Source organism: Dendrobates tinctorius, unplaced genomic scaffold (genome assembly GCF_039654945.1).
Source record: "Dendrobates tinctorius isolate UK_male_01 unplaced genomic scaffold, ASM3965494v1 ptg000233l, whole genome shotgun sequence".
NCBI classification, from domain to species: Eukaryota; Metazoa; Chordata; class Amphibia; order Anura; family Dendrobatidae; genus Dendrobates; species Dendrobates tinctorius.
This window is the reverse complement of record NW_027361900.1, coordinates 6091585-6108872: the sequence shown is the minus strand read 5'-3', so window position 1 is coordinate 6108872 and position 17288 is coordinate 6091585. Positions and strand designations below refer to the sequence as shown.

At 45.2% G+C, this 17288-nt stretch overlaps 1 protein-coding gene across 3 annotated transcripts in view; it reads left to right on the top strand.

Annotated features, from left to right (window-relative positions):
* The window catches only part of LOC141060233 (uncharacterized), a 78906-nt gene that overhangs the window by 16636 nt on the left and 44982 nt on the right, over positions 1-17288 (top strand). Inside the window, exon 5 of one of the 3 annotated variants that reach the window (XM_073556462.1) lies at positions 7380-8694. The exons of 1 other annotated variant lie outside the window; for it this stretch is intronic. In XM_073556462.1, coding sequence (XP_073412563.1) covers positions 7380-8656 — 1277 coding nt within the window. In that variant the 3' untranslated portion in view covers positions 8657-8694. Of the gene's footprint in view, positions 1-7379; positions 8695-17288 lie in introns of those variants that run through there. One more of the 3 variants, XM_073556463.1, reaches the window with a different exon arrangement.

Sequence of the window (17288 nt, the reverse complement as noted above, 5' to 3'; positions counted from 1 at the left end):
TCTCTTAGTCCCTGCATACGTTTCCCATTAACCCACACGACCTATCGATGCTGTTGTCGATTATCTGCCCGGGCTGCCTGCACAGGGTCTACTTCATGCAGCACTTCCTCCATTTCTTCCACCCCTTGATTAGTCGTAGCCCCCAATGCTGGGTCAGCTTCGCCCTGGTAGCAGTGTACAGCAGCCCGGCTGAAGGTAGCCGTTCCCGCCTTTGGCCACTGGGTATGCTGAGTCCGGTTGCGACATTGTCTTTGCAGGTGGCCCAGCTGACGGCAGGTGTGGCATCGCGCCCCAGGGGGACTGTGGTAGGCCGGGTTTCTAGCTGGTCCCCCTACAATCTTCGGTGGTTTGGGGCCCTCCAGGTCCATGGGCGGGCCCCTAGTAACCATCTTTGATCCGGACAACTGAGGCCTCCTGGCATCATGATGCTCATCGGCCAGACGAGCGGCTTCCTCCAGAGTCGTTGGCCGCCTGTCCCGAAGCCATTCCTGTGTCTCGGGGGTTAGTCCATTAAAGAATCGTTCTAAGAAGAAGAGCTGGAGGACGTCCTCCTTAGTGGTTGCTTGGCTCCCTTGTACCCACTGTAGCAGTGACCGCCGTAATTTACAGGCCCATTCAGCGTGGGTATCGGTTACGCGTTTTATAAGTCCACGGAACTTTTGGCGGTATGCCTCTGGTGTCAGCGCATACCAGGCCAAGATTACTTCTTTGATCCACTCATAGTCCATACAGTCCTCATCAGGTACCGCGCGATAGGCGTCCGCTGCCCGGCCTGTCAGCTTGCTGGCCAGAATCTGAACCCGTTCCTCTGGCTTTACTTGATGAAGGGCACTCTGCCGCTCAAAGTCCTGCAGAAAGCCATCAATGTCTTCTGCCTCCCCCAACTGTCGGAAGGCATTATACTGGATCTTTTTGTGGCTTACTGTTGAAGGTACCTGGTCGAAGGCCACAGCTCCCTCTGCTCGCTGACTATCCTCTCTCTGCTCTGCCATCTCCATCTTGGCCAGCTCCACTTTGGTCCGCTCTGCCATCTCCATCTTGGCTAGCTCTATCCTGGTCCGCTCGGCCATCTTTTCCTTCAGATCATTACGCACATCAGCCATCACCTCTCATATGATCTCTACTGCAGGGTTCGGGCCATAGAACGCCAGTCTGTTCTTTACCACCCTCTGGAATTCAGTCTCCTCCATGTTCACATTGGGGGGCGCTGCACTGTCGTGTTCCATGATGGCTGCTATCAAATCCGCTTTTGTTTTGTTGCTGGCCATCAACCCTCGGGCTTCCACCAGATCTTTTAATGTAGTCCTCTTTAACTTCTGGTATTTCCATTCATTCCTTTCCTCCTGTAGAAGGGGTATCATATCCCACCGCTGTCACCAGTGTAACGGGGTCTTCCTATCTCAGGTACCTCTTTCAGTACCACCCTGTGTTTCCGGAGATCCACTCTGCTTTGGCTGGAGTCTGAATGAAGGACGCTGGCTGGAATTCATTGGTTACATGGGCGCATATAAAAGATCACTGCTTCTCCACGTATTTCCAGTCTGACAACACTTTACTCACAGGACACAGAATATATCACACAGATACAGGTGGCAGGCCAATAGAAAAGCGGCAGGCCAGACATACATTACAATAGCCGCAGGTGGCCGGAGCCTGACGATATTTACTGTGGGAATTACAAAGGTGGGGGGGGAGGGGGGCGGCTGGGCGCAGCCTGTGGGCTGATGCATTAGGGACATGCATCTCCCATGGAACCTATTATACATACATATAACTGCACAACATATTCTGGGTGCTGAGTGGTTCCGTAACACGTAACAATCTGTATTTGTAGTTTTCAGTTAATGAGATTCTCGTGCTCTGGGGCGGGGCTGTGGGTGGGGCTCTGGGGCTGGGCTGTGGGTGGGGCTTTATGTGGTGCGCTGATTACATATTCATCTGTATTGGCTTATGACAGGTCGCTGATCCCTCACTGACCTGCCCCCATTATTACATAATGCATATAATAGCATTGATATTATTGTTGATAATGCCTATAATATTGTGGCTATTGTGAGGCTTAGAAAAAAAATTACATCCAGCAAAATGTCACCAGCGGCCCCTGTCCAGTAGCCTCTATCTCTTACTTATAGATGCTACTGCGCAGGCGCCGCCATCACCAGTGACATTTTGCTGGTTGGCACTATCTTCTCTGCTTTCCATATCCCAAGGATTGCCTTGCTCATCGCCCTTTAACACCATTACATGGATCTGGACTTACACAGGGATCCCTAGGCTTGGACTATGGTGTTACCTGCTATTCTGTGGCGTTAGATGGCAAGAAGACTAGTCAGGTATCTGGGTCAGAACCAGAAGGCCAGAATACAGAATCAGAAGACACAAGAGTAGTCAGTAAACGGGCCACGGTCACAGCAGGAAACAAATACACAAGCCGCAAGCTGAGCACAGAGGACTGAACCAGAGGAGAACAGCGCTGTATCTGGCAGATTCTGGCCATGTGCTTTGCGCTTTAGTAGGGTGTGGTACTTTCCAATTGGCTGAAGTATGGAGCAGATTACTCCAGCTGGACATCAGGAACAGATTCCAGATGAGATTGGACACACCATATGCAGAAGCCCTAATATAACTAAATGACAGAAACCAGAATAGTAGAAATCCCCATAAAGTGATTCCATTTTATAAATTAATTCACTGATGGTTGTAAACTATACACACGTGGTCAAAATTGTTGGTACCCCTTGTTTAATGACAGAAAATCCCACAATGGTCACAGGAATAACTTGAATCTGACAAAAGTAATAATCTATCAAAAATCTATGAAAATGATCAAATGAAAGTCAGACATTGCTTTTCCACCATGCTTCCACAGAATTAAAAAATAAATAAAACTCATGAAATAGGCCTGGACAGAAATGGTGGTTCCCTGAAAATAGTGTGCAAAAGGGACATGATAAATCGCGGAGTGTCCACTAATTAGCATCACAGGTGTCTACAATCCTGGAATCAGTGAGTGGCCTGTATAGAGGCTACAGATACTCACTGTGCTGTGTGGTGACATGGTGCGTATCACATTCAACATGGACCAGAGGACGTGAAGGAAAGAGTTGTCTCAGGAGATTAGAAAGAAAGTTATAGACAAACATGTTACAGGTAAAAATTATAAGACCATCTCCAAGCAGCTTGATGTTCCTGTAACTACAGCTGCACATAATATTTGGAAATTTAAGCTCCATATGACTGTAGCCAACCTCCCTGGATGTGGCCGCAGGAGGAAATTTCATGGCAAATCAAAGAGATGGATAATATGAATGGTAACAAAAGAGCCCAGAAAAACTTCTAAACAAAAGGTGCACTTCAAGCTCAAGGAACATCAGTGTCAGATCCCACCATCACAACAATTTTCCTTTAAACCTAATTTTTTTTACTTTCGCAAGGGTAATAGGAGAAAATGGACTATAAATTTTGTTTTGCAATTTCTCCTGAGCATGCCAATACCCCATATGTGGGGGAAATCTACTGTTTGGGCGCATGGCAGGGCTCGGAAGGGAAGGCGCGCCATTTGATTTTTTGAATGTAAAATATGCTGTAATAATTAGCGGTTGCCATGTCGCGCTTGGAGAGCCCCTGATCTGCCTAAACAGTGGAAACCCCCAATAAGAGACACCATTTTGGAGATTAGACCCCTTCAGGGAACTTATCCAGATGTGTATTGAGCACCTTGAACCCACAGGTGCTTCATAGAAGTTTATAACATAGACTTGTTGAAATAAAAAAAATAACATTTTTCACAAATAATTCATTTTTAGCCCCATATTTTGCATTTTCATAAGGGTAACAGGAGAAATTGCTCCATACAATTTGTTGTGCAATTTCTCCTGAGCTCGCCGATACCCCACATGTGGGAGAATACTACTGTTTGGGCGCATGGTAGAGCTTGGAAGGGAAGAAGCGCTATATTGTGAGCAGATTTTGCTGGAATTGTTTGTAGGTGACATGTCAAATTGTCAGAGCCCCTGACGTGTCTAAACAGTGAAAACCCCCAACATGTGACCCCATTTTTGAAACTAGACCCCCAAGGCGCTTATCTAGATGTGTGGTGGGCTCTTTGAACCCCCAGGTGCTTCACAGAAGTTAATTATGTAGAAACGTGAAAATAAAAAAATCATATTTTTTTTTTAAAAAAAAGATCTTTTCGCCCTCCAATTTTTATCCAAAGGTTAACAGGAGAAATTGGACCGCAAAAGTTGTTGTGCAATTTGTCCTGAGTATTCTGACACCCCTTATGTGGGGGTAAACCACTGTTTGGGCGCATGGCAGAGCTTGGAAGGGAAGGAGCGTCATATTGGAAAGGAGATTTTGCTGGAATTGTTTGTGGGTGACATGTTACATTATCAGAGCCCCTGAGGTGCCAGATAAGCATAAGCCCCCAAAAGTGACTGCATTTTACCAAATACTTCCCTAAATGAAACCTTCTCATGGCGCAGTGAGCATACTGACACCACAGCTGTTCCATAGAAAATTATACCATTGGCCAGTGAAGAAAAAATAATTACATTTTTACCACTAAAATGTTGTTTTAACCCCAGATTTTACATTGGAAAATAGGTAGATAGGTAAATGGTCACAACACCCATAGATGAATTTGCAGGGGGGTGTCATTTCCAATTACCAGAGGGGTGTCATTTCTAAAATGTGGTCACTTCAGGGGGGATTCTGCTGTTATGACACTTTGGAGAGCCGCTAAGTGCCAGAACAACAGAATCCCCCCTGAAGTGACTCCATTTTGGAAATGACACTCCTCTGGGAATTCATCTATGGATATAGTGATCATTTTCACTACATGGATGATTTCCAGAAACACGTAGTGGAAGTTTTAGAGCAAAAACTGCAAAAATGTCATGGTAGTGCCCAATATATTGTGCCCAGCTTGTGTCTCTGGAGACCTCCCCCCACCTAACCCCGGAAATTGTTAAGTCAACTCTACTCAAATGTGTCTGTCACTAAATAAACCAAATGCTTGAATGTCAAAACAGTTCAAAAACGTGGTTCTGTGTGGAAGATTGTAAAGCAGTCATGGAGGCATAAGGCTGGCAGTGATGGGCATTGTGGGTAATAATAGCGGGTATCATGCCTCATTCCCCTATAGGAACATACACGACATCTTCTCTGGGGGTTCTTTCTTGTTTCAGTTACTGGGATGAGTGCAATAAAATGTCGCTCAGTGAGTCTTCTCACATCTTCACATTCTAAAGGATTGGCGGGGACAAAATTTTCAAAAGCAAGATTTTCAGTGACCTTTTCCTGATAATCAAGGAAAGTATCTGCATTTCCAGCTTTTTTGCATAACACAAAAGAATTATATGTGGCCACCTGAAACAACTACATGACTAACTTTTTATACCAGATATATGATTTTCTTGATACCTGGTATGGCTGTAGAACCTGATCTGCAAGGTCCACACCCCATATATTTGTTGTAGTCAATGACAGACACAGGTTTTGGAGTAGTGGATCCCTGTTGGTCTGCAGTGGCCCTTGTGGCTTCTGTGTGGATCGAGCTCAGGATAAAAATATCTTTTTTATCCTTATACTTAAGGGCAAGCAGCTCTCCATTGTGTAAAGCCCCTGACTGCCCCTTTCGGAACTTTTTGCTGACCAATGATTGTGGAAACACCTGACAGTTTTTGCGAATGGTCCCACAAGCCCCTATGTTATGTTCAACCAGACTTTTAAATAGAGGTATGCTGGTGTAGTAGTTGTCAACATACAGATTGGAGCCTTTTTATAAAAATGGAGTTATCATCTCCGAAACCATTTTTCCCGATGTCCCCAGATAAGTAGGGCATCCTGGTGGGTTTAGTTCGCTGTCTTTCCCCTCATAAATGTGAAAAGCTGATGTGTATCCGGTTGAACTCTCGCACATTTTATAGAGCTTTATTCCGAACCTTGCCCTCTTAGAAGGAACAAATTGCTTGAGGTGCAGTCTTCCTCTGAATTTTACAAGGGACTCATCAATGGAAATGTTTTCTGTTGGGGTGTAAAGCTTTAAGAACTTTTCTGTCAAGTCTTCGATGATGTGTCTGATTTTGAATAGTCTGTCATGTTCTGGGGCATTTCTGGGCAGCCATTGACTATTCTTGCTAAAATGCCAAAATCTCATGAGCATTTCATAACGGGTCCTAGGAAGAACGGCAGAAAACATAATGGTGGCTTGAACAAGGCAGTTGGACCAATAGGACTGAATGATCGTTTTTTAACAAGCCCCATAGCGAATGTAAGTGCTAAAATGTTTTAATTTCTAGGACATTAGTTGGTTCCATAAATTTGACCTCACATAATAGGATCGTGGATTCTGGCTGATGAATTGGGACGTATATAAATATGTAGGAAAATATGCTCTAGCAAACTATCTGTCAGAAACAAATTTAAAAAAATAATTGTTCCAAAATTTTCCACCTCCACATTTATACCAGGAATGGCATTAAAATTAGGGATGAATGGAGTAGCTGAATCCGAAGCCTCCCATCTGGGAAATGCTACATCAAGAGGCAAAGCCCCTTGGACATTGGTGTGCGGCAATTCACGAGCACTAAGGACAGTGCTAGTACTGGGCATTGTTCCCTGAGTTGGAGACATTTCTCCAGAAGCGCTATTTGTCCTTCTTGTTGTACTGGTCCTTGTGTGTGAAGATGGACCAGATTCACTGCTCATTTCTGAGCTATCACTGTCGCTGCTACTAAAGCCCTCGAAATCCACATCGCCATCTGACACTGCACTTTCTTCACAGTCAGAACATAAAAGTGCATAAGCCTCCTCTGCACTATAAAACTGACGGGCTATTTTATTCGCTTTTTTTTTTTTTTTTTTCTGGAATTAGAAAACTCTGACATGACTGACATGACCCAATTATTGGGGAGACAACTGAGAAAAGCCTAATTCTTCAGCCTAACCCTAACTTTAGAGTAAACCCTAACTTTAGCCTAACAGTAACCCTAACAGTAACCGTTACTTTAGCTCCAGCATTAACCTTAACTATAGCACTAACTGTAATCTACCTTATCTGTTTTTCTATTGACAAATTATGGACCTGAGTGGGGACTTGTTTTTTGTGAGATGAGAATTGGTATTATTTTCGCCTACATAACATTGATTGGTTTCTCTTTATTCGATATTTGGGAGGCAGAATGAACAAACAGTTCAACACCACACATTACTGGTTCATCCAACAAGGTTTCCTATTAGACTGTAAAGTCTCATTGTCTTGGTAAATAATTATAGTTTTTTACATAGCTTGCTATTTTTATGGACAGTTTAAGTAGAAATATTCAAAAATATAAAACTCAAGGATATTTTATTAAAAAATATGTTTTTTATCTTAGCAGATGACTGTACCAGGAGATCAGAAGGACAGCTGACATCTTCAATTTTTAAATCTGATGATCTAGAGATCCTACAAGATACAACTGAAGTGATTGCTATTACTCCAGATATACCATCATCCATTCACAGCAAAGATCTGTCATCTGATCTTATGAAACAGGTCCCAACGCCTGATTCATTACTGACTACTAAGGAAAGTCAAAGTCTCAAAAGAGGCATTAAAATACAACCTGCTCCTAAAGCAAAGAACTCATTTTCATGTCCCGAATGTGGGAAATGTTTTAACAAGAAATCTCATTTTGATACACACCAGAGAACTCACACAGGGGAGAAGCCTTTTTCATGTTCAGAATGTGGGAAATGTTTTACATGGAAATCACATTTTGTTACACACAAAAGAACTCACACAGGGGAGAAGCCTTTTTCATGTTCAGAATGTGGGAAATATTTTAACCGGAAAGAGAATCTTGTTAGTCACCAAAGAACTCATACAGGAGAGAAGCCTTTTTCATGTTCAGAATGTGGGAAATGTTTTACTCAGAATTCAAGTGTTTTTACACATCAGAGAATTCACTCAGCAGAGAAACCATATTCATGTTCAGAATGTGGGAAATGTTTTAACAAGAAATTTCATTTTGTTACACACCAGAGAACGCACACAGGGGAGAAGCTTTTTTCGTGTTGTGAATGTGGGAAATGTTTTAACTGGAAATCACAATTGGTTAATCACCAGAGAACTCACACAGGGGAGAAGCCTTTTTCCTGTTCAGAATGTGGAAAATGTTTTAACCAGAAAGCGCTTCTTGTTAGACATCAGAGCAGTCACACAGGGGAGAAGCCTTTTTCCTGTTCAGAATGCGGGAAATGTTTTAACCAGAAAGCGATTCTTGTTAGACATCAGAGCAGTCACACAGGGGAGAAGCCTTTTTCCTGTTCAGAATGTGGGAAATGTTTTAACCAGAAAGCGATTCTTGTTAGACATCAGAGCAGTCACACAGGGGAGAAGCCTTTTTCCTGTTCAGAATGTGGGAAATATTTTACACAGAAATCACATTTTGTCAATCACCAGAGAACTCACACAGGGGAGAAGCCTTTTTCTTGTTCAGAATGTGGGAAATGTTTTAACCAGAAAGCGCTTCTTGTTAGACATCAGAGCAGTCACACAGGGGAGAAGCCTTTTTCCTGTTCAGAATGTGGGAAATATTTTAACCGGAAAACGCTGCTTGTTAGACATCAGAGACGTCACATAGGGGAGAAGCCTTTTTTATGTTCATAGTGTTGGAATAGTTTTAATCAAAATTGAATCTTCTTAAATGGGTTGTCTCTTGTCATTCCTCATGTTTGCTGACAAAAGGATAAAACTAAACTTTGTTAATTCCAAATGTAAAACTATACCCATAATTCACCCCCTGAAGGTTAGTCAATAGATGACTAATAGAAGAAACATATACCCCACAGTTCAGTATATAGGGTGAGGTGACATATACACACTCACTCTCCAAGCCTCTCACTTCTACGGGTTTCATCGTCCTCACCAAAAGCGACTCATCAGGAGACTATTTAGCACTGACCTATATTCAAGCGAGACGAGACAAAAAATAAAAAATAAAATCAGGTATCATGTTATCCGAAACAGTCAGAAAACTAGCCACATATTGGCAGATCCTCAAACTATATATTTTGTAAGTTTATAAGCCACTCCAATGTCAGGAATAGATAGTATGTGAAAATACAGTATAATTCTTGTGTTTTCTCCTATAGGGACTGCCCTAGTTTGGTAATGTAACTGCTGATAATTAGTAGTGCAGACAAATTGTCCTAGACTAAACTCAGTTTTCAGACGGTCCAATATGTACCACTCAGGAAAAACTTACCTGCTCCAAAGATCATTAGCAGCTTCTAACTAATGGCCATGCTGCAGTCTGTCAGGGAATGAGTGCAATATCGGTATAAAGACTAGGGATATGTGCAATCATAATGTCTGGGAGATCTGTGCCATTATTTAGTATGAATATGGAAATTATCTCTGAAAGTTAAGTGTTCCCTGAGCGGTATATTCGGTATTTTCACATACTATCTATTCCTGACACTGGAGGGGCTTATAAACTTACACAGTATATAGTCTGAGGTCTGGGGTCTGCCAATATGTGGCTAGTTTTCTGACTGTTTTGGATAACATGATACATGATTTTAGTTTTTTGTTTTTTTTTGTCTAGCCTCGCTTGAATATAGTTCAATATTAAATATTCAATGAATCCAATGAATATTCATTTCTCTTAAGTAGCGGCACACGTGACCGCCAGCAGCAGCAGGAAGTCGGTGGCTGACACTGCGCGCTACTGAAGAGCAATGAATACTCACTGCGATCTCCGATGAACAGTCCCGGTGAGTACTCCAGCAGCTGTGCTCTGCTATTGAGCAATGCCTGATGTCCCTGCCATGTGCTGCATACAAGCATAAGGCTGTGTGCCCACGTTGCGTTTTTTAAACGTTTCCGCCAAGTTTTTGCCACAGCGGAAATGCTTAAAAAACGCTATAAAAACGCATTCCCATGCAATCCTATGGGAATCCGCAATTGCTGTGCCCATGCTGAGGATTTTCCCGCTGCAGAATCGCATAGTGGTAAAATCCACAGCATGTCCATTAATTTTGAGGAATCGCGACGATTCCTCCACCATAGGATAGCATTGAAACGCTCTCTGTACGCATGTGGCTATGCCCACTATACGTAAAATGAGCACTTCATGTGTGGATGGTACCCAGGGTCTAGAGGAAAGGAGACTGTCCTCTATGCCCTGGGTACCATATTCCTGTAAAAAATAGAGTTTAAATAAAAAATAGGAATATATATTACCCTCTGTTGGCCCCCTGAGGCCTCTGGCCCTCAGCCACGCTGTCAGCAAGTTCCGTTCCCAGGGATGCATTACACAAATGACCTTTGTGACGTCACGGTCTCATGACAGCTACGTCATCAGTGGTCATTCGTGCAATGCATCTGTTACACCGCTCAGTCATACTCACACGGCCTCCGCTCCCACACCGCTGCCAGTCTCCATTCCCATGTCGCAGCCTCTCCCCATCCGATGGCCGTGGCGGTCACCTGTGACGGGCTCGCGGCCGATGCCATCCCTGCATACAATGCGCATGCGCCATAGGCCGCGGCCGCGCCTCCCTCCGGCTTCTTGTGCTGCGGCTATGCCCTGACCCAGAAGCACCTCCCTAACCAATGGCAGACCAGACGGAGCCATATCAGGCCGCTTCCCCCTGAGGGGGGGGCTTAGTGTTGTGTTTCCTTGCACACTGGCCTCACTTCATCGTGTGCTCTCTGCTCCTGCAGTTCCATTCTCGTCTGCTCTCCACAGCAGCCTCTCAGTCCTGCTACCCGTGTTCCTTGCTCTCTTCCGCAGTCCTGCCTCCGGTGTTCCTGCCATCCTACTCCAGTCCTGCCTCCGATGTTCCTGCCGTCCTCCAGTCCTGCCTCCGGTGTTCCTGTTCCATCCTGCTCCAGTCCTGCCATCCAACTCCAGTCCTGCCTCCGGTGTTCCTGTTCCATCCTACTACAGTCCTACATCCAGTGTTCCTGTTCCAGTCCTGCTGTCCTACTCCAGTCCTGCCTCCAGAGTTCCAGTTCCTTCCAGCTTCTGTCCTTCCATCCTCCTCCCATCTTTTCTCCTGTGTTCCTACTCCTGTCTTCCCTCCTCGTTCCAGTCTACTGCCTTACTCCATTTCTGCCTCCTGGTTCCAGCTCTGTTCCGTCGTTCTATACTTCAGTCCCACAGTCCTACTCCGGTCCATCCTGAGCCGCCCCTCTCGGTACCGGCTACCGTGGTACTCGAACCCCTGGGCCTGCTCCTAACGGTCCCTGTATATGGGTCGGTCTCACCTGGCAGGTCGCCCGGGGCCCCTCGGTGCCACGGTCCAGAGGGTCCACTCCTGGAGTTTCCGGGTCCAGACCACCCATGCTAACAGTACAATCAGGCCATGGACTCTGCCGGTACTACGGCTGCTACCCAGAAAGAGTTGCTCTTCCTGCCGGAGAATCAGGGACGCATTATGTCGGTCATGAAGTCTATGGACACCCGTTTGTTGGCCTTGCAGGCGGCCAATCCTGGAAATGCCACTCAGCTGTCCAGTCTCCAACAGGAGCTGGGTCAGCAACAAGATACTCAAGCCCACATTTTGTCTTACATGGCCTCCTTGGACAGCCGCTTGTTTGCCCTCCAGCCTGCCACTGCAGCCCCGACTCCTCCTCCCGCGTCTACAGCTCTCCCGATGCCCGCCTCGCCAAACCGCCTCGCTTCACCAGGGATCCCAAACTCTGTAGGGGGTTCTTAAATCAGTGTAGCCTCCACTTTAAATGGTTGCCGCAGCAATATCCCTGTCTTGGTTGAATCCGCTCTGGGAACGTGACGATCCAGTAGTCTCGAGTCTCCCGGTTTTCCTGGATACGTTTCGTAGGGTCTTCGATGAGCCGGGTCAGTTAGCCTCTCTCACCGAGTCACTCTTTAGCTTACATCAGGGCTCTCTCACGGTCGGACAGTACGCTATTCGCTTTCAACACTTGAGACGGCCATTATGAGTACCTGGTCATGCCCTTTGGCCTCTGCAATGCTCCTGCGGTGTTTCAAGAGTTCGTCAATGAGATCTTCCGGGATCTCTTGTACGCCTGTGTGGTCGTGTACTTAGTCAACATCCTCGTCTTCTCGCCTGACCTCTCGTCCCACATAAAGAGTGTCCGCCTGGTGCTTCAGCGTCTTTGGGAGAACCGCCTGTATGCGAAGATCGAGAAATGTCTCTTTGAACAGACCTCTCTGCCATTTCTGGAATACATTATCTCCGACACTGGTCTAAGGATGGATCCCGTGAAGTTGGCTGCCATCCTCAAATGGCCTCGCCCCATCGGAGTAAAGGCGATACAACGATTCCTCAGATTCGCCAATTATTACTGGCAATTTGTCTCCCACTTCTCCGCGATCACAAGACCCATTTGTGCGCTCACCCGTAAAGGGTCTACTCCCAAAGATTGGTCTCCTGAGGTAGAAGAGGCCTTTCTGACCCTAAAACGGGCTTTCTCCACGGCTCCGGTCCTGCATCGTCCTGAGAGCAATCGACCTTTTGTATTCGAGGTGGACGCTTCCTCGACGGGTGCCGGGGCAGTACTGTCCCAGAGAACCGCCTCCGGTCGCCGGCACCCTTGTGGCTTCTTCTCGAAGGCCTTTTCTCCATCCGAGTGTAACTACTCGATCGGCGACCGGGAACTTCTGGCCATCAAGTTGGCCTTGGAGGAATGGCATCACCTCCTGGAAGGAGCTGTCCATCCCTTTGTCATCTTCTCGGACCACAAGAATCTGACCTATCTCCAGTCTGCCCAGAAACACAACCCTCGCCAGGCCAGATGGTCCTTATTTTTCACCCGATTTGACTTCGAGCTCCGTTTCCATCCTGGCAGCAAGAATTCCAAAGCCGATGCCCTGTCCAGGGTCTTCCAGCCACACAAAACCACGGAGGAACCTTCGCATATCATTGATCCCACTAGGATCATCACAGTGGCTCCAGTGAACTGGCTTACTCCCCCTCCAGGCAAGATGCTTGTGCCTGAGAATCTCAAGCGAAAGGTCCTTCTATGGGGGCACTCCTCCAAACTGGCCAGCCATGACGGAACCAAGAAGACCCTTGACCTTCTCATGCGTCACTATTGGTGGCCCACGCTTCACCAAGATGTACTCGACTTTGTGGCTTCTTGTCCATCCTGTGCTAAAAACAAAGTGCCACGAAGACCTCCGTCCGGCTTGTTGCTTCCGTTGCCCGTCCCTGCGGTTGATTGGGAAAACTTCGCCATGGATTTCATCACCGACCTACCCCGCTCTTCGGGCTGCACAGTCATTTTGGTGGTGGTGGATCGTTTTTCCAAGATGGCCCACTTCGTCCCTCTGCCCGGTCTTCCCTCAGCGCCAGAGCTGGCCAGAGTTTTCATTCATAAGGACCGGGAGGACTCTGGAGGCCGACAGGGTAAGTATATCCCTATTTTTTATTATTTTTAACATCCTGTCTTTTACTATTGATGCTGCATAGACAGTATCAATAGTAAAAAGTTGGTCACACTTGTCAAGCACTATGCTTGTGTGTGACCAACCTGTCAGTCACTTTCCCAAGCAATGCTTCAAATCGCTTGGAAAGCGCTAGCATTCTGCAAGCAAAAATGCTTGCAAAGCGCTTGTGTTTTTTGGTAAAATGCATGTGAATTCCGCATGCATTTTACCAGTGGCGAGGAGTTGCGGAAATGCTATGGACAATTCTGCAGCATTTCTGCAACGTGGGCACATAGCCTAAAGCAGTTGCTGGCATTGGATCAGGATGCTGTGAAGGCGCGCCGGGTAGGTAAGTGTATTTTTTTTATGTTTTCTGATTGGGCCATGCATACTAGGTTGGGGGTGGGGGCAATAGGGATGGGACCATGCATAACAGGACCGAGACGGGGGCCAATCATACCAGAATAGGGATGGGGCCCTGCATACCAGGATGAGATGGCGGCCCTGCATACCAGGATACGATGGGGCCCTGCAAACCAGGACGAGATAGTAACATATTAACATAGTTAGTAAGGCCGAAAAAAGACATTAGTCCATCCAGTTCAGCCTATAGAATTCTGTCAGAATAAATCCCCAGATCTACTTCCTTCTAAAGAACCAAATCACTGTAAGATACAGTATTGTTATGCTCCAGGAAGACATCCAGGCCTCTCTTGAACCCTTCGACTGAGTTCGCCATCACCACCTCCTCAGGCAGGGAATTCCAGATTCTCACTGCCCTAACAGTAAAGAATCCTCTTCTATGTTGGTGGAAAAACCATCTCTCCTCCAGATGCAGAGAATGCCCCCTTGTGACAGTCACCTTCCTTGGTATAAACAGATCCTGGGCGAGATATTTGTATTGTCCCCTTATATACTTATACATGGTTATTAGATCGCCCCTCAGTCGTCTTTTTTCTAGACTAAATAATCCTAATTTTGCTAAACTATCTGGGTATTGTAGTTCCCCCATCCTCTTTATTAATTTTGTTGCCCTCCTTTGTACTCGCTCTAGTTCCATTATATCCTTCCTGAGCACCGGTGCCCAAAACTGTACACAGTACTCCATGTGCGGTCTAACCAGGGATTTGTACCGAGGCAGTATATTGCTCTCATCATGTGTATCCAGACCTCTTTTAATGCACCCCATGATCCTGTTTGCCTTGGCAGCCGCTGCCTGGCACTGGCTGCTCCAGGTAAGTTTATCATTAACTAGGATCCCCAAGTCCTCCATGTCAGATTTACCCAGTGGCTTCCCGTTCAGTGTGTAATGGTGATATTGATTCCTTCTTCCCATGTGAATAACCTTACATTTGTCATTGTTAAACTGCATCTGCCACCTTTCGGCCCAAGTCTCCAACTTATCCAGATCCATCTGTAGCAGAAAACTATCTTCTCTTGTATTGACTGCTTTACATAGTTTTGTATCACCTGCAAATATCGATATTTTACTGTGTAAACCTTCTACCAGATCGTTGATAAATATGTTGAAGAGAATAGGTCCCAACACGGACCCTTGCGGTCCCCACTGGTCACAGCGACCCAGTTAGAGAATATACCATTTATAACCCCCCTCTGCTTTCTATCACTCAGCCAGTTACTTACCCATTTACACATGTTTTCCCCCAGACCCAGCATTCTCATTTTGTGTACCAACCTCTTGTGTGGCACGGTATCAAGCGCTTTGGAAAAATCAAGATATACCACGTCCAATGACTCACCTTGGTCCAGTCTATAGCTTACCTCTTCATAAAAACTGATTAGATTGGTTTGACAGGAGCGATTCCGCATAACCCCATGCTGATATGGAGTTACACAGTTATTCTCATTGAGATAATCCAGAATAACATCCCTCAGAAACCCTTCAAAAATTTTACCAACAATAGAGGTTAGACTTACTGGCCTATAATTTCCAGGTTCACTTTTAGAGCCTTGCATACCAGGACCGGGAAGGGGGTCTTGCATACCAGGATGAGATGGGGCCCTGCATACCAGGATAGGGATGGGGCCGTGCATACTAGTATAGGTATGAGGGTGATCATTCCTGCCAGGATAGGGATGAGGGGGCCATGTATACCAGGGTAGGTATGAGGGGGCCTTGTGTATCAGGATGGGGGTGAGGGGACCATACATACCAGGATAGGGGACATTAAGTACAGAATTGACCACATTTTTTGCTTTAATTTTTTTTCCTAATTTCCTCCTCTAAAACCTAGGTGCGTCTTATAGTCCAAAAAAATATGGTATATATATATATTTTTTTTTTCTCAGTGAACTCATTCCTCATGCTTGGCCTCATTAAAATAAAAACACTCATACTCCGCTTCAGCGGTGTTGAGACTCACGTTTTTAATGAATACTATTTTGATGCAAATACGATCTTTTGATCGCCCGTTATTACATTTTAATGCAATGTTGCAGCTACCAAAAAACATAATTCTAGCATTTTGGCTATTTCTCATTAAGCTGTTTAGCGATCGGGTTAATTATTTTTTATATTCATAGATCAAGCGATTCTGAGCATGGCGATACCAAATATGTATATGTTTTATTTTCTTGGTATTGTTTTATTTTGAATCAGGCGAAAGGGGAGTGATTTGAACTTTTAAATATTTTTTTATATATTTTTAAAAACTTTTTTTTCTACTTTTGGCATTGTGAAGACATACAGCATTGTATCTTAATTAACCAGATGACTATTTTTTAGCAAAGGAAGAATAATAGAATGTCATCTGTATGCTGGCTTTCAAATTTAAGTGTTGATTTTTGGTTGGTCAAGATAACGGACTTTTGTTTGTGTCAGCCGGTAATATTGACTTTTATTGTGCGCTTATCCTTGATCACTAGTGATGTTTGCTGAAAACTATGCAAATAGTTTAAATAAAGTAATGTTACTTGATCTCATCTCCATTCTTACCCTTTATGTAAAGACTGAATGAGGGACACTTGTTAAGTCTAAAAATAGGTTACATGCCTCTGTATAAAGAGACTGAGAGAGAAACAGCCAGAGATTCTGCCAAGACATCCATACATCCCAAAAGGACCAGAGACAGGACAGCAGCCATTTTACATCATGGTTCCATTACGAGGGACACGGATCTATGATTCTAAGGGAAACAACCTAGGGGTTTTCAGCCTCGGTTGGAAGAATACAGATCTGCTCTATTGACCATCACTGAACCATGGATACGTTTGGAGAAGCCAGGTTGTAATCCTCGGATCAACTGGCCTTGTATGGACTGTCATCTTCCTACACTTATTGTTACCTCCTCTCTGTGCATGCCACAGGTGTAGTAATCGACCCTGGAAGATGAAGCCAGCTTGTGATCCTCAGATCAACTGGCCTTGTATGGACTCAATGGACTGTCATCTTCCTACACTTGTCGTTATCTCCCCTGTTATGAATGGGTCACCGAGGAGGAAAAAACTAAACAAGCTAAGTCACAGAAAACCAGAGAGGTTGGTAACTATGCAGATTGCAGGTTCCTGATCCTAACCACACAACTAGCAGCAGCCGTGGAGCGTTCCTACGATAAATCTAGACGCCTCGTCACAGCCAGAGGACTAAATAAGCCTAAAGCAAGAAAAAGGGAAAACTAACTGCCCCAGAGCAGACCCCAAAGGAAAGACAGCCCCCACACATGTATTGACGGTGAAACAAGATGAAAGCACAAACACAGGCAAGAAAATAGGCTGAGCAAACGATGGGGCCCAAACTAACTAGAAAGGATAGGAAGGGAAGGACACTGTCTGCAATCTGCCAAAAACCCTACAAAAATAATGTCCAACACTTCTGATAGCAAAATTAACCCTGAAGTCACTAGACTTCTCCCACTATAT